Genomic DNA, 17,884 nt, shown 5'->3' with positions numbered 1-17,884 from the left:
TCTTTGCCGCACCCCAATATTTACTGTGATTGTTTGCGCACCAGTCAAGCATTGTAGGAGCTTCTTTTTTCTTATTTTTCAAGAAATAAAAGGTGAAAAGAGCAACAATTTAGATGATTTATGGGTTAATGTGTGGATTTTGCAGTCTTTTATACCATCCCATTTACCCGGGAACATACCTCTGCTTCATCGATAGAGTCAATCACAAGAGCTCCATCCAAGGATATTCCGACCCTTGATAGCCATGGTAGATCTTCGAGTAATGGAGCAACTTGCACTAACTTTACTTCTAATATCGGCAAATGTCAGTCCCCATTTTGGCTTCCATACTATACGAGGCCACACTTCGACCTCTTGTCCATTGAAGACCTCATAATGTGTCTGCATGTTTGGATAGAGGATCTGCAACGATAGAAAATAGCAGGAGAGATGAGTATCTGTATCTGGCTCCTAAATGTAAGCCAAGCCGGAGAATAGGTGCAATCAAGTAGCTAACTGAAAGCATCTCAAAGACAGTATGCATATGTATACATGTCAGCTATATCAATCAAGGCAACGCCCAGCAAATTAAGTAAAGTACAGAACCACTCAAGAATTTACCTTCTGGCTTGAAGTCAAGTTGGAATAGAATTAGGTATCAGGTACGAAGGCCACAAATGAAAAAACTAATGCTCAAGAATCTGAGTTGAGTCTTTGAGCTCACTTCCCAAGCACTAAGGCAATACAATTTATTCAAACCTAATGCCACCACCAAACTGGGCAGCTAAAAGTTGTCTACAGAAAAATAAAGTAAGCAAAAGATGTATGCAATCCCCAGAATGGACTCTGAAGCCGGAAGGCCGGCAATAACCTCTTTTTAAGCACATTTGGAACTTCAGTAGCCTATTTTAAGTAGTACAAAATTGAGAACAGGAGCAATTTATGATAACCAACAATCTTTTTTTTTTTTTTTTTACCTTGGCAGCATCCTCAGGGCTGTTCTTCACTGGTGCATAAGCAAGCCATGTATCCATCACCTAAACAGACATAAAAAACTGAGTGGATCTTAATCGTTCTTCGATTTATACTACTTTCAAAGTTAGAAACAAAACAAATAATCAACAAAGCTTAATAAAATCCTCATTAACCAACGATTGTCATGCAAACCAGAAGCATATAATCTTAACACAAATATCCACCAAAGAGGTGAGGATATTCCAGGGTCTTATTTTTATCTAGCAACATAATATGGATTCTAAGTTTTTCTATCGACGTTCTGAAAGGGCATGATCGAAACACATGCAATAACCATTGAGGCATACCATTCATTAAGAAAGCCACTTGAATAAAGAAGTGAATGCACATCACCATGCCCATGGGGTTTTGTCTACAGCAACAAGAAAAAGGTTAAGAGGACACATGATGAAGACAAGTGACTCTTCTTCCCCTTCTGTAATTTCGATGTTTTTTGTGTGGTTTACGGTAAAGCGAGAGAGTAAAGGAAGATATTTTACTGTTTGTGAAGACGAAAACCTATGTATTTTCTTTGACTAGAAGTCTACATGCTTGTTATATTTAAGGTTTTTTTTTCTTCCCTGAAGTTTAGACAAATTTTCCTCTGTAAACGGTGTGTTTTGTTACTGTTCCTCTTGGATTAATTAAGGTTTATTAGTTTGTTCTTATTTATTTATTTATTTATTTGTGAAAAAACTGGGATTCTTGTTTGTTTTTATTGGTCAACTGGTTGTGTTTTTTGATGCTCGTCTTTTTCATGAAAACAAGGGGGTTTAATTAGTTGATTATATATATATATATATATATATATATATAGTAAAGAACTTTTGTTTTTTCTTTGGTGTGAGTGTGTGTGTGGGGGGGGGGGGGGTGGTTAATGGGGTTGTTAAAAGTGAAGTTAAGGGTGTGATGATGAGAGGTTGAATCGGAGGTTGAGGAGAAGGAATATTGGCACTCAAAGTTTCAAGGTCAATTTGAATGGAAAAAACAACATTTGTGAAGACATTATGGCTCTGAAGAGTAGCCATGAAAGTGTTTGTGTTCGAAAGGATGGCCCTGACAGCCATTTTCATTGTGAAGATTACATGAAGTTTTATGATGATTTAGTTAGAGGGCTTTTTGTTGATATTGATGCTTGTCTTGACTTCAACTCTTCTTCATCCCAACAAAGTATTGGAAGATACAGCGGTGGTAAATGTATTGAGTCTCCAACAAATGCACCCAAGAGTAGTAGCTATATTATACTTGATGATGATGACAACATTGAGGTTGACGAACATAGCAAGAAGTTTTTAAAGGATTTAGATGAACGGCTGTATGTTGATAGTGATTGTGTTGCTTGGATATTAAGACTTCTTTATCCAAGAAAAGAAATGGTAATAGATTGACTGATAAAGGTGATGTCAATGTTGATCTTGTTAATGGGCTTGTAGAGAATAATATTGGTGGTAATGGGGCTGTGGATGGTGTTGATTTGGATACTAGGTCCATTGATGGTGATGCTACTCCTTTTTCTCTGGCTGATGGTTTTGGTAGTCTTGGGAAAGGTGATGTTGGTAGAGATGATGCTAGGGTTGGAGATAATGATATTGTTGATGATGGGCATCTCAATAATGGCATTGTTGGTGAAGAAGCAGGGGATGATGGTAATAATGCAGATGATGGGTCTCTAGGTGATGGTGCTGATAATGACGAGGAACCTGGCTATAAGATGTTCTGGGATAATTATAGACAGGATGTGAAATCATGTGTTCTTGAGATTTCATTTATGAATGAGATAACAGTAACTGTTAGTTATGCTTCACAAGATGGGGCATATGATCGGTGTCACATTCAGAAACCAGACACTGAGAAGGACTGTCCAAAGAGCAAGAACACAGGAACTAGGAAATTATTGAAGATTGATCCGATAAGTGAGAGAATGGAAGCTAGGAGCGATACGATGAAAGAGAGAGTGGAAGCTCCGAGAAAATTGGGGGATGTTCCAGCAAGGGAAAGGAAGGTTTCAGTGGTTGAAAGCAAGATGAAAAAGGAAGATGTGAATGCAAGGCGGATGGACGTGCTTGCAAGGCCTAGTCTAGAAGCTCTTGGCACAACTAATTGCAAGCGCCAACACGAGATTAAATTGGATATGGCCCAAACAGTATTGAGGGAAGTCCCATTCAATCCAGATAAAGAAAGGTTTCGGCAGTTGAAAGCAATTTGAACGTGGAAACTGTGGATCATACCTCTTCTAGAGCAATTGAATGTGCAAGTAAAAGGCCTAGTCCAGAAGTTCTTGGTTTGACTAATTTGAAGCACAAACACAAGGTGAAATTGACAATGGTGAATCAGAACAGAAAATCAAAGAAAATCAGGGGCTGTTCCATCCACACAAAGAAAGGTTTCGGCAGTTATAAGCAAGGCGAGAAAGGAATCCATGGATCCTGTTTCTTGCAGAGAAAATGTACATGCAAGGAAATGGCATAGTCAAGAAACTATTCGTTTGAATATTTGCAAGCGCAAACGCAAGATGCATTTGGATATGGAGAATTTTAGGATGGAAACTCAAAGAAAAATGAAGGATTTTTCAGCCAAAGAAAGGGGGAATTTGGCTGTTGAAAGGGAATTCAAAAGGCAGTCCTTGAATGCAGTTCCATGTGGAGCTAATGGGCATGCAAGTAAAAAGCCTAGCCCACAAGGTCCTAGTTCAACAAATTGTAAACGCAAATGTGAGATGAATGTGGATATGGTGGATCATAGTAACCAATTGTTTTTGAATTCTTGTAAAAAAGATGGTGGGTATGTGGTATTTGCACCTCAAAAGTGGAAAAGGAGTTTTATATGAAGAGAGTGAACAGAGTTCATCTGATTCTGAGGTGATTTTCACGGACACCAATCAATTTTTTGATGGAAATGATACTCCATTTGTGATTTCAAAAGGATGCATTTTAGAGGTAATGCATCTTTTCCTGCTCCAATCCTTTCTTTTCTTTATGTACCATTTTGTCTGCTATAAAATTATTCATGTTATCACAATTCTAACAGCTGAAACTAATATGCTTTCCATGTTCTATATATGATTGGCAAATGAGGGATGAGGATTGGAGGGACAATGGAGTTTCTGGTAAATTTAGAGAGGAACTAACAAAAATTCTTGAAAAGCCTTATAACGAAAGGGAGTATGGAGATCTTTGGCAGATGTAGACTTGTGGGGTGGGTCTAGAAGATTTGAAACTGCATTGCATCTGCATTTGAGTTTGTGCACCTCTCTTCGTCACTATCCTCTCAGCATTTATGCATGATTAGCTCGTGGAGATAGCCATGAGGAAGAAACTGTATTCAAACATACCAAATCACAACATCATACATTTGTGTGGCCACCCTATCTGTATCTTGTGATTATACATCCTGCAGCTGACCATCGTTGTTAAATAGAATGCGTGGTTTCCCCATGCTGAAATTCAGCACCCTTGCATTCATGTTGTATTTGATTTCTCCATCGTATAGCAGCTTCCTTATGTAGTGTTCTATATCTGAACCAATCAGCCGCAGTGTGTATTCTGTCAACGGGGCTCCCTGTTTCCACATCAGACATTAGTGTTCAGCAAGGCAAAACAGGGTTCCACTAGATCACCCTAGACTGAACTTTACAGAACGTATTTTCCTTTAAGAGATTGATATAGATGTGGGTAGTTCCTATGTTCCCTAGTATCCTTTGCTTCAGAGTTGCTTGTCGTAAAAAAAACAAAAGCCAATGAGTTTGCTTCAGAGGTATTGGTGCTGTTGGATGGAGATCATGTTAATCCTGTGGACTAGAGGCCTGTTAGCAGTCTGAACTTGATGTTGTCTGGGATGGCTTTTTGATGCGTTTGGGATGATAAATAGAGAGATTGTTATATCACTAGAGGTACCAACTTGGATTGGCATACTCTTTGATTAAGTCCCGTCCGGTGTTTGGTATTGCAGTTTGAATATGCTTCTAAAATGATAAAAAATATTTTAAAAAACAATTGTTATCTCAATTACTCGGTAGAATTACCTCGTAGTGATCCACGAGCTCTTGGAAGTAGGAGTAAACCTTGTAGCAAGTCTCATCTGTCCAAACGAACTCATCTGTAGGATCGAGGATAAGGGTGAGCTTATCCGTCTGAGTTTGATCGAACTCACAGGTTTCTGGGTCAATGTAAGCAGCATAGATCCTCACGTGCCGTGTGACGCTACTGAGCCACTGCCCTCCATATTCCCTGCCCATGTTCTTGCTCTTCACGTTAACCTGTGGTTCCACTGGTCTTGGTTGTACTGGTTGCTTCACTCTCTCTTCTTCTTGCGCGTTCACTTCTTGTGATTCTTGGACTTCAGCTCGCTGCTGAGCTGAAATGGAGGTTACGCGTCTCATTTTCAGTTCTCCTCCGCCTCCAAGCCAGCTCAGCATGGAGAACTTTGCACAAGCCATGTAGGAGGAAGATGCTGCCATTGCTAAATCTAACAGTAATCAAACTCAATGAGCTCTTTGTTTGCTAGCCTCTCTGAGAATTGCTTTCCAGTCCATTTATTTTCTGGATAAGATAGGACTTGTTTTATTGAAGCTTCCAAGGTCTGTGGTGAAGAAAAGCAGAAAATTGGCTGCCACAAATTAAGCTGCAGCAAGCACTCTCTTGTATTTCTATTTATTTTCCTCTATTTCTAGACTTTTTTGCCCCCTAAACTGTACTTGTACTTTAATGGATTAGAAACACTCTTGTCCATCTTCATCATTTTCTTGGACGTTCAAAACAATTTAATTGATATGTTTTTATTTTTTTCCTGGCCTGAAAATGCCCGTCTCTCAAAGACTATTATTACCAATAACTTGCACCGTTCATATTTTTTTCAATAAGATTAGGGATTTTAATGGCTATATTTTTAATTTTTTTTAATAATTATACATGAAACTAATGTGCATAATAGTTTTTTAAAAAATGGACATGAATATTCAATAAGAATAAAATATATTTTTTTATTTTTTGTTGTCAATTTTTTAAATTGTTTTGTACCATTAATTATTCTTTTATTTTTCATACAATCACATAAAAATAATCAAGGTATTATTTTTTTATTTCTTTGTTGAAAATTGATTCACATATTATGATAAGTTTTTATATAAAAAAAAAACCATTCTTATAATAAGTAAACAAAAATTTTTCATGGAAATAAAATAAATAACAAAAAGAGAGTTTTGCTCAAAAAATTACATCTTTTCCTTCTAAATTTAAATTATTAGAATTCTTACAGATTCCTATTTTATTTGCTTTAAGTTTTTATTCAAAAATACATGCTATTGATAAAAAATAATAATAATAATAATTCATGGCTTTGTCAAATAAGAAAAAATGAATAAATAAAAAGAAGAGAATTTTGAATGAGAAACACATGTTGTATTCAATAATTTATATCATTAAAAATTATTTCATGTGTTTTTCAAAGTCGTCATTAAAGTTAATTTTGAAAATGGTCCTACAACTCAGACGTGCAAAAAAAGAACATAGAATATCTCAATACAAATATGAAATTTTTGGAACAGCGAGGGCTCCCCTTGCTTTCCAGCAATTAAATTTGAAAAAGATTCACGACTCATTCAAGCTCATGCAAGTTCAACTTCAGAGCCACGCCTACACGCAGGGCCATAGCTTCTTAAGCACAGCACTTTCAACCTCCATGGGGATAACGGTTGAATTGTTGGACCAAAAGAACATGGAAAGAACAGCATTAGAGAAATTGGAAAGACAAACACGCCCCACCTCATTCTTTGTAGTTCAAAAGCTTGGCAGCATCCTTTCATTAATGAATTATTACACGTATTATGTACACAACGGAAGCCACAAATTGCATTCCTATAAATAAATAAATAAACTATATATGAAAAAAGAAATTAAAAGTTGAGAAAACAGATGGATTTACCATTGCAGTTCCTGTTCCGAATAGAAAACTAACAAATACACCATGCACAGGCACAGAAGGTTACAAGCTCATCAAAATCAGTGTAACCTCATCAAAATCATTTCCCTACTTTCCTCGACCATTCTATTGCTCAATGAAGGAATCAGAATATGCTAAAACCTGATCTACCTTATGTACAATTGACTTCATAAATCGCACAAACTCGGTGCTTCACATTTGAGCTACCAGTGATCTTAGCGTCAGATGTCCATTATACGGACAGGTTTAATTAGCTCATCAAGATCACCTAATTGCAATTCCAAAGGATCACTATCACCAAGTGCTGTGTGCTCATCTGCTGGAATGGTATTTTCTACCACTTCATCAATAACATCAAGGCTGATATAATCAGCAATGCTTCCTTTGAAAGAAATAGCATCATTATCTAGCACATTGAGTTTTCCGGGCACTGGATTTCTCAGCTCAGTAGTGCTGGTGTGCATCAAACCAAAATATCGCCCTTGAACATTGTTATCTCGTGATCGCTTGCTTTTCTTTTCCTTGCTTCGGTTCTTAGGATGGTGTAGCTTGCATTTGGATCCTTGTGGACAGGATCCTGTTGCTTCATAGGAGGGGCAGACGTAGCTGTGCTTCTTCAGACACTGTATAGCAGAGTTATATTGCATTTACACTTACAGCTTGTGTGAAGTGTGTGCACAGAGAGGGAGGGAGAGGGGGAGAGAGAGTTATCAAGCATTAAAAAAAATAAAATATATATATATATATATATATTCTCTCTCTAAGAGATCATCATAAATAATATCAAGCAAATATTCTAAAAACTTGTTTATCCCAAAGCCAAATCAATTGGATAATCTTATAGCAATGGCCAGGAACAGCTTGTGTCAGCCTGTAGTTTTGAGGAAAGGAAGATCAGGTTGATGAGGCAGACCTAAAGATAAAATCACATGAAGGGCAACCATCTAAGCTTTGAGTTTTGGTTCCTTAGCTCACACAGCACCATGGTCATTGCTCACAATATGGTGATGTCAAATGTCTTAACTTAAGAGCATGGTTGTAAGGGTACCAGACGTTTTATCCATAATTTAAAAAGGTCAGTTCAAGAAAAGCTATTCTGTTAGATGTCAGGGTTTTGAAAGTTCAGCATGATTGGTATCACGACATCTGTTACCAGAAAAAGAAAAAACAGATGATAATGGTTATTAGAGGAGCTTCATCACTGGGTGTTTAAGGGTAAATGGAGAGCATCTCATCTTGTAGCAATGGGCAGAATATTGTTTTAATGTCCCTGTAATCTTACTGTATGCAGTAATGTAAATCATTTTAGCAGCAACTGGCACATGTTTTTCTCCTCTGAACGAAATAGAGCTACTTATTCATCAAAAGTCAAACAATAACAAGAAGTTACTTGAATATAAAGAATATGCCAATACCTCATTGGCATCGGCACAATAGCCCCTGAGATATCCTTCGCAGATAGAAGCATTAGGATTGACACGCACATGTCTATAAGGGCAGACTTTATTGGTGCAAAGGCCTGCCAGAAAATTTCTCACATTCCTACATTATCACCAATAGATTATACAAAAGCATAATAGAAGGGGGAAGGGAGGAGCACCTTGCAAAAAGTAAGAGCAATCAGGCATCCTTTCCGGAATGACCTGCAAAAGAAACAAAATCAAGGTGGAATGTCAACAAAAGCAAATCAGCCATTTGAAACAGGGACGTTAAGTTCTTTTGATTGGATCTTCTATCAACCTTATGAGTCAATTTGCATTCAGGATTGAAACATAAGCCATTCAGAAACTTTGTGCAGACTGCAATTTTGGAGGAATCATGAATGAAGGGACATTTTCCATCATCTTTGTTGCATTTCCCAAATCTTGTGAAAAACTGACAGTACTTTCTCTTTCTAGCCAATCGTGATCTTGTGGTGTGCAAACTCCATCGAACTTTTTCACTGGCCAAAATGCGAGTTCGCTTCTTGGGATCTCTTATAAGCTGGTTACCATTGCCAATTTGCACATACCTGCCAGTTTTGGTATTAAAAAAAATTGTGATCAGCACTTTTATAACCCAGTAACCCAAACCATAAACTACAAATTTCTAACAGATCAGCAGTTTACAATATACTACTTTCTCGACCAGAAATTAAAGTTATGCAAAACAATGTAAACAAAGACGTACTCATCTTTCCCAATCATTAATCTCCTTGGAACATATGACTTCTTGGCATCCTTTTCTTTTTGAAGGGCCCCAGAGCATGATGATTCATCACCTACAAATCATTTTCTTCGCTTATTAAACACCAATTTGGTGGCATAGACCAAGTTAATAATGCCCAAAGCAAAAAATAACTAGAGGCATCCAAAGCCCAAAGTGTAGATAAAATCAATTTCTATTTCAAACAACGAACCTAAAACATGAACAACGAAAAGATCAATAAAGGACCACCTGATATCCTCTGAAGAGTCTGCTTTGAAGAGTCCATTTTGTAGCGAACTAAGCCAATACGAAAAATGCTTTCTCCTGCAAAAATTGTAAGTTCATTTCCCACTATATTACACAAAATAATCATTAAAGCATTCACAGATGCCTCCATTTGCAAGAAACTTTTCGATTCCATTATATTACACTTCAACAAACACCAGAACCACTGCATATTCGGTGCAGCTCCATACTATGAGCTAACTTACGAGAAGAACTGTTTCTACTCTTTGTTGGAGAAGCACCATGGGCAGCACCTCTCCGTTCTCTGTTCTTCCTCTCCACCGCAGCAACAGCCAAGGTAGCTTCCTGCATAGAAGCAGAAAGGAAAATTATTGAGAGTGATGAAACCCTTACATTTGCAAAGTGAACATAAGTAGACTTCAAAGCTGTTAAAATAGGAAAAAAAATAAAAATCTTGCCTCTGTCATCCATCCAGCCCAACTGACCTCATTAGCTTTCTTCCAATACCTTTCAATGGATTTTGACCACTTTAAACTAGACCCACCAAAACTTAATACCTTGGATTTTCGAAGTGAAAATCCATGTTTTGACCTTGTGTAAACTGTATTCCTCTTTCTCAACAGTAGCAGTTTCCTGCTAAAAAAGATTAAGAAATTTTTATATTTTTTGCAAAGGTACACATCAGATAAACTGAAATAAGCAGCAGAAACATAAAGGAAAACACCACAAGCCATTGTACCCAATTGAGGATAAGGAACTATGATTTGAAATTGAAGATGGTTTTGGCAAGAAACTTCTCCAATATGTAGCTCTTTTCCAGGGAAACAAATGAGGCAAGACCTTCCCATGATGCAATGAATCACCATCATTCTTTGATAGCTGTGCACCATGCAGTGTCCAGACCAAAGAGAACTTAGAAGGTTTACAGGTCTTTGTCAAGACTGCAAACGGATAGCCAACTTCAGTTTCTTTTGTAATAAATATTGTCATGCCAAAATAAAATGATCAAAAACTCTATTCCAACAATATCTGCAAATTAATCCACTGGGAGCAAATTATGACTTTAATCCACTATACTTAACTTACAGAAACAAACCAATACATATGTTTAGAGGGGAAAATACAGAACTACTACAGCTGAAATTAAAAATGAGAATGCAAGATACGGAAAGAATGTATATGCTTAATAAATAGTTGTGTTCATAAGCAGAGGCCATTTAACAATTAATGTTAGCTAGAGCTGCTACAAAATGATGAAAAGCTATCCCAACATTTCCAAATTATACTCAGGGAGTAAGCTATGATTCTATGCACTGTGGGCTCCAGCTGATCATAGCAACAATTAGTTGACTTGCAGAAAACAAATAAATTTTGATTTTTTTTTGCTACAACTGGCATTATAAAATAGGTATAAAAAAGTTGTGAAAAGAATGTCTATGCTTAATAAAAAGTACCATTTATAAGCACAGGCCATTCAACAATCAAGTTTTAGCTAGGACTTCAATTTCCATATAATGTTTAAAGGATATTAGAATTCTTGGGATCTTCAAACTATTCAATTTCTAGTATAAGATAACAATCCACATACATTTTGTTTTAGAGAGAACAAAAAAAGAAGAAGATGATTCCAAACAGTTTTTGAAAGCAAAGCTCGGGCTAACTTGATTACATTAGGTAAGTACTCCAGCATGCCACATCCAAACGAGAGGTGATCGCTAGACCAAAGAATCCATGACGTGTGATGCATGCACAAACAAATTTATATCTTCTTACTGAAAATCAGTGCATAGAAATTAAATTATTCCAATTATTTTGCCAGTTCATTCCTAGATATATGATACAAGCAGCAGGATTGCCTGAACTCCAGCCTTGCGGACCTAAAACTGGATCCCAACTTTATCTCTTCATATGGATTCTGGAAATTAATACAATACATGTGTCTGAGACTTCATCTACCAGCCATGTCCTTGGCCTAGATGCAATCAATTTAAAAAATGGCCCATACCAAGCGCTCTCAATTTTCCTCCCTCGGAGTAACTAAACCAGTAGGATAGGCAAGAACACATCAAACAGAAACACAGGAATGTGGAGAAGAACATAAGGTGAGAGAATTTTATCTCAAAAAGAACCTAAGGTGAGAAACATATATTTCTATCTTATATAAATCAACAAAAACAATAGTCAATAAAAGCTGCTCTGCAGCTGTTACACTGAACATGCCAAGTGCTTAGATGCTCATGCTAATGTAGAATCTCACCACTCTAATCCAGAGATGTCTTTAGCTCTGAACCAAGACTACGTGAACCCACCCCTTAAAAAATGGTTTCTAGCATGACTATGATAGGATACAACACCTAAAATGTTCCTGTGTTGAAAGTGCTATCAAATTAATAAATGTATAACCATTGCAAGATACATAAGCCATGTAATCAACCAGTTTATTTAGATTGATGCTCACAAAGATTATAACGTGTGCAAGAAATAAGTTAATCAAACACACCTTTACGTGGTCGTCTCTTACTAAAACTTCTGCTGAAAAAAGAGTAAAGAGCAGTTTGTCCCTCTGAATTCAAACTTTCATCAGGGATGCTGGTTGTCTGCTTGACCTGACTTTCCAGTGAAGTCCTAATTAGCTGATTTCTCCTCTTCTTGTAATGGCTATCAGATGATGATGTGTTACAGGCATGTTGTACAGAAGATGCACATGGATTTGAAGTTGCAACCAACTGATTTGATTTTTTCTTAACATATGTTAGGTTCTTGACATTTGCCAAAACTACCTTATTATCTTCATTTAGATCACCATTACATTCCAAATTATTAATTTGGCTATTTTGAGTTATTGGAGATTCTGAAATTTTCAACAAATTGTCAGAAGACTTTGGAACATCATTGCTTTCCATAAATTCTGCTGGGGCTGTTGCCGTTTCAGTAGAAAGAGAGTGAAGATGCTCAGCTAATGGGGAAGATACCCGAACCCCTAAAGCATTAGTTGCCTGATTTGGTATTTTAGGGACACTAGATAGAGGTGGTGTTCTCGGTCTCTCACAAGAAGCATTCATGCCTCCTTTTCTCACAACATCAAGCGGATCCACAATATCAATTCTACTGTCAGAGCCAGTACTCTTCTTTGGTTCATTAGTACCAGAAGAGTTGAGCTGATACACAGAAGAACTCAAACCATGAGGATCCGGGGATTGAGCAACTGAAATAGGTTTTCTAACAAGACTGTTACCCTTGCGAATGTAAGAGGTGCTCTGGAGCTTATCAGTTTTCCTAGGAAATTGCATTTGTGCATGAACAGTGCTCGAGAATGCCTTTTTTGCTGGTGGAGCAGAATCAGAAGAACTATCAGTTCGATGCCATGTTTGAGTTTTTGAGTTGCGAGATGAAGAAGCTGTACTCTTTGAAGCAGTAAAAACAAAAGATGAGCGACCTGGATAAATCTTAGATACAGCACAATTAGTCTGGTTCTTCCTTCCATATAATTGCCCACTCACAGCATTCCGCGTCCGAGTTGTTATTTTGGAATCCTGTGATGGAAAATGCCCTGTCATTCGAGCCAACAGCCGATCACCTTCTACTGCATGATCTGATTTTAAAACAATTTTACCACTTTGTGAACTTGTTGTACATATAGATGAGTTAGAACCAACATTAATTGCAGGCCTCTCAGCTAGAATTTTATCATGATACCCATGAACCTTTTCAACTGGATTTTTGCTTAATGATGTGCCCAGGACATCAGGCAAGCTTTCTGGAAAACCCCTATCAGACAGTGTCTCAGGTACAAATGCCATAAGTTCCTCACTTGAATTGATAGTAGAAACTCCAAAGCCATCTTCAAATGAAGATAGATTGTTTGACATACAAGGCGAATCGTTCTTCACACCATGAAAATCAATATCCTCCACATCTATACCTGGCAATTTCTCAGTCAAGACCTGTGTCTGAAGTTTTGAAGGGATTTGGCACGGATCAATCCCACCGTCAATAACAACTTGCTCCTCTGCAGCATCAATGTCCATTTTGTCTCCCTCACCAGCATCAACATCCATAGAGTCATTTGGATTGCTACTTCCAACCACAACTGGAGTAGCATTTATGATGTCCTTGCCTCCCAATACAACCAGATCACGGGATGTCACTTTTGTAACTGCCAGTTCCTCAACAGCGAAATGAAATTGGACATCTTTTTTACCATCATCTTCAAATGCATCTTTGACTGCAGCCACCGTGTGCTCTCCTACTGAACAATTTTCAAGCGATGCAGTGATCCGCTTCTGTGCAGGCAGAAAGTCAGAAGTACACACAAAATCCATATCAGACACTACAGCTTCCTCTTCTGGCAGTGTTTGACCATCACCAGAATTGGAGGGCACTTCCATAACTGATGTAGAGTTGCCTGCAAATACAGGTCCCTCGTCAACATCAGATTCTAGTGGAGAATTCAATTCCAGTTGAGGAGCAGAGAACTTTCTGTTCTCTTCATTCCTTGGTGAAACATTACTTGGACCAACATCATCACTCCTCCTGACAGAATCCTTACCCGCTGAAACATCTGTTAAACTGCCCTCATGAAGGACACTGACGATATTACAAGATTGTGAGCCAACATCCACAAATTGGGAACCAGAAAATGTACACTCAGCTGCAGAACTGTCTTCAAAACATAATCTCAAGGTTTTATCCACCCAATGTGCAGTGGTACTGGTGACCATATTTGCAGGATCCAAATGCATGTAAGATACATCTGTCCTTGACAAATCTAACTGAGGAACTTCAATTTTTTTATCATTCTTCGTAATGTCAGTTGCATCCTCGTCACTGCCACCAGCAGAATCATTGGTATCTAGAGAACCTCCGATGGAAGCACTCTCCAATGTTTTAGTAACCCCATCTTGAGATAGCTGCTCACTAAAATCATCACCAGTTCCATGGACAGAAATATTAATTTCTTCTGAATCGGTACAGCAGCTGGGAGAAACCAAAATGGTCCCTACTCCCTGATTGGGTCGTATGACATCATTCTGAATTCCTGTTTCCCCTGAAATAGATACAGAGAAACTTCTATTGTTTACTACAGGGAAACTAGCACCCTGAAGTAGATCAGTGATGCCATTCTCAGCTGATGGGCTACCTAGATTTCTGCAGGGCTCCTTGCAACCAACATCAGATGCCCCCGCGTCAAAAACTGTAATTCTCTCTTGTGAGTTCATTGAAGCGGCATCTAACCCTATCAAAGGCATACAAGTATTCATAGGACCTTCATGAATTATTGTTTTTTCTGAACTTAATGAACCAAAATCAGTATTGCCTTCCATATAATCCAAAACTTTGAGAGATCCCCTCACAGCATTGTCCTCAAACAAGCAAGAATCTCCATTCTGACAAGGCTGCTTGCTGACATCTTCAACACCACCAATATCGGATCTAAATGTTTCATCTAGTGATTTCTTTAAACTGTTTTCAGTATCTGCAATAGCATGCAAGCCATTGTCACAATCACCATTTATAAAACTCTCACCAAATTTGGTTTCTTCGTGATTTGAAAAGCCTGAGGGAGAAGCTGAGCGGCTCTTATTTCCATTGATATTAAATACAAATAAATTACCAGAATCTGCACCAGCGCCAACCAGCCCTGATTCCATAAACTTATCAAATCTCTCCACCTTGTCATTCTTAGGCATCGCTGTAACTTCATTTGGACAAGGCTGTGGATCAACAATGTCAGCCACAGCAGCAGCCTTGTCAGGGTCAATGGATTCAGTTGGATTATGGGCAAAGTTATCAGCTTTCACAGGTTCATCACGAGTTTTTGTTGGCTGTGAACTTGATAAAGTTGACTTATGGTTTGCAACTTTCTTCGCTACTCTCTTAACAACTTTTTTTTTCTTTCCACCCTTAAGTGAAGATGTTTTACCAGAAACAAGATTGGTTCCACTTCTAAGGGACACAGTCCTCTTCATAGGCAGTGAGCTACTATCTCGCACATTAGTAATACCAGAAGCTGTAACTACCTCTTTAGACTTCTTTAGCTCCTTGTTAGAACTGGACGCTTTATTTGCAACACTTGCAGCTTCGTCCAATCCCAATGCAACCTTGTTGGGTTTATGCATTGACGAATTCAAACTATCCTTATCCTTAGCAGGGACCAACACCTTCCTAACTTTACTATTCCTAGGTGTCAAATTCATTTCAGAAGCGCCTGCAGAACTTAAAGTAGGCGTCAAAATTGTCTTGGCTACCAACGAATTAGACTTAAAAGAAACATCAAGCTCTACTGGGCTTCTCTCTCTTGCTCCCTCTACCATCCCACGATCTGCATGCAAGAACTTATCTTTATCTTTGCCTCTAAAAAAACCGGATTCCTGATGTTTACCTCTAAAAGGACTAGATTTAGTATAATCAGCATAACTCGAATAATGCACTCTCTCATCCTCTCTATTCCTATAACTAGGCTTTCGAAGCCTAAGTAGAGCACTCTTTTTCTGTAACTGCTTCCTTGGAGTCCTATTAAACTCATAACTACCCTCTCTACTTTTACCACCATTCCTTTCCAACTCCAAATTCCCTTCTCTAATCCTATAATGCTCACGTTTCCCAGCAAGAATCCTATTTTCACCATCACCAATCTCGTTACTCCCCAACTCAATCAATGAATCACGCGATTCGCCCATAGCCTCTCTGTCATGAACCCACCTCTGGTTGGCACTCCCCTTCTCATGATAATCATAATTCAAACGGCGCCTATTCTCATAATTCCCTGAATTCGACTTGAAACCCCTCAGTTGATTCGAAACAGTTCGGAAAACACTAGAAGAAGATCTATCAGAATTAGATCCAAATTCAACACGACGACGACAATGCTCACTCTCACCATCAGTCACAACATTACGGTCCTGATCCAATCTAGAGTTAGGATTAGGATCATCTTCCATTTCATGCCTAGTTTGCATATGATCATCACGCAAAAACGTAAAATCGGGTCGGGGTTCATGGACACAGTGATCGAACTCGGGTAAACGACACGGCGGTTGACGGTCATCGTACAATTGATGAGAAACCCAAGGCAATTGAGTTGAGTGAGGAAGGTCATGGTGCGATCGCTGGTGGTTATAGTTATCGTGAATTTGGGGATGATTTGGGCTAGGGTTATAGGAGAAATGGGGGTTTCGAGGGGAGAATTGTGGGAATGACGGTGGAGGAGGAGGCGTTTGTGGCGGCGGAGGCGGTTCAAGAAAGTTGGAATGGTGGTGGAAATTAAGGTTATTAGGGTAACGAGGAGGAGGGGTAGGAGAATGGTGTTTAGCGTACTTTGTGTAGTGGAAATAGGAAGATGGAGGAGCCATAGCGGTGGTGGCTATTGTTCGATCTTTGATCTTTCTGGATGCGCGCGCGTTTGGATCATATTTATGATACTCCATGACACGGCTGGCTTTGTTTCTTTGAATGAAGGAGCACACGACGAGAGTGTGGCCTGCCCTCCCCTGCCTTGTCTTCTGTTTCCCAATCGCAGCCAGCTGTTTACGTGTGTGGTTATGTCGTTTCACTCGTTTTGTTTTGTATTGGTGTTGGAGCCAAGGTTCTCGACTCCTTTTAGGTTGGAGTTTCGTTTCTTCAAGTAAAATAATATACTTTGGTTTTGAACGCGAAGCTGTTTTGGAGTTATCCTAGCTAACGCCGCGGAGAATTTTTTTTATTTTCATGAAAAATATTAAAAAAATTTAAGGTCTAAAAGCATTGAATTTAATTATAACATTATATCTAAAATCCAACATCGAATCCATTAATCTTGGATACTGACATCAAACTCAAAAGAATTGGGTCTAAATACTAGGCTCATTACCTTTGAATCCTGATGCCAAACCCTCAATCCTGAAATTAAATCCAAAAAAATTGTGTTCAAATGCAAGATCTATTACCCTTGAATCCTGCCCCACGATCCAAGAGAATTAATTCTTGAAGCAGGATTCATTAGTCTTGGGTTCTAAAACAAGACCCAAGTGAATTGGATCATGACGTGAGACATTACCCTTAGATCCTAACATGAAACCCAAGAGAATTGGGATCGAACACAAGAACCATTAGCCTTGGGTCCGAATGCAGGACCAAAAAAAATGAATCTTGACACAGGACCCAAAAGAATTGGGTCCTGATGCAGAACTTATTAGCCTTGGGTTCGGACGCGGACCCAAGAGAATTGGATCTTAAAGTCGAATCTATTAGCCTAGGGTCCTGACGCCAGATTCATTAGCCTTGGTTCAAATGCAAACGCATTACATATTGGTCTGGACGCTAGACCAACAACCTTTGATCCGGACACTAGATCATAGAGTATTAGGTTAGATGGGGCTGTAAGACCCAAGTGATTTTTGTCTGCACCTGACATACCCAAATAACTTAGGTTAGCAACCCCTTTCAATCCCTAATTTTCTTAGATCTAGAAAGGGATGTCTAACCCAAGTAATAATAATAATAATAATAATTGATTTTATCTTTAAAATCAAATCTATGTTTT

The 17,884-nt window shown here is 38.4% G+C and overlaps 2 protein-coding genes and 1 long non-coding RNA gene across 7 annotated transcripts; all 3 read right to left on the bottom strand.

Moving 5' to 3' along the window:
• LOC140955596 (uncharacterized) lies at nt 1–1,023 on the bottom strand. The gene is made up of 2 exons (XR_012169876.1): nt 957–1,023; nt 1–402 (listed from the first exon to the last, which is right to left on the bottom strand). It is a non-coding gene; the product is annotated as an uncharacterized lncRNA (long non-coding RNA).
• A 3,274-nt stretch (nt 1,024–4,297) lies between these two features.
• On the bottom strand, nt 4,298–5,604 carry LOC118029268 (NAD(P)H-quinone oxidoreductase subunit M, chloroplastic). Its single transcript, XM_035033113.2, has 2 exons — nt 5,015–5,604; nt 4,298–4,551 (listed from the first exon to the last, which is right to left on the bottom strand). Exons 1-2 carry the CDS (start codon nt 5,447–5,449, stop codon nt 4,375–4,377), a joined length of 612 nt encoding a protein of 203 aa, XP_034889004.1. The 5' UTR covers nt 5,450–5,604; the 3' UTR covers nt 4,298–4,374.
• Nucleotides 5,605–6,677: 1,073 nt separating this feature from the next.
• LOC118029180 (uncharacterized) lies at nt 6,678–16,973 on the bottom strand. 5 transcript variants are annotated; one of them, XM_035032992.2, is made up of 10 exons: nt 11,864–16,973; nt 10,103–10,304; nt 9,849–9,996; nt 9,609–9,708; nt 9,367–9,441; nt 9,100–9,190; nt 8,671–8,941; nt 8,531–8,573; nt 8,346–8,449; nt 6,678–7,553 (listed from the first exon to the last, which is right to left on the bottom strand). In XM_035032992.2, the coding sequence occupies exons 1-10, from the start codon at nt 16,788–16,790 to the stop codon at nt 7,152–7,154; spliced, it is 6,363 nt and encodes a 2,120-aa protein (XP_034888883.1). In that variant the 5' UTR covers nt 16,791–16,973; the 3' UTR covers nt 6,678–7,151. The 5 variants fall into 5 exon arrangements, with proteins under 5 accessions (XP_034888883.1, XP_034888882.1, XP_073265443.1 ...); XM_035032991.2 differs by having other exon boundaries at nt 6,679–7,553; nt 9,849–9,999; XM_035032993.2 differs by lacking the exon at nt 6,678–7,553 and having other exon boundaries at nt 7,965–8,449; nt 9,849–9,999.
• Between the last annotated feature and the right edge of the window lie 911 nt (nt 16,974–17,884).

This window comes from Populus alba, chromosome 5, assembly GCF_005239225.2.
Source record: "Populus alba chromosome 5, ASM523922v2, whole genome shotgun sequence".
NCBI classification, from domain to species: domain Eukaryota; kingdom Viridiplantae; phylum Streptophyta; class Magnoliopsida; order Malpighiales; family Salicaceae; genus Populus; species Populus alba.
This window is presented reverse-complemented; position numbering and strand designations above follow the sequence as displayed.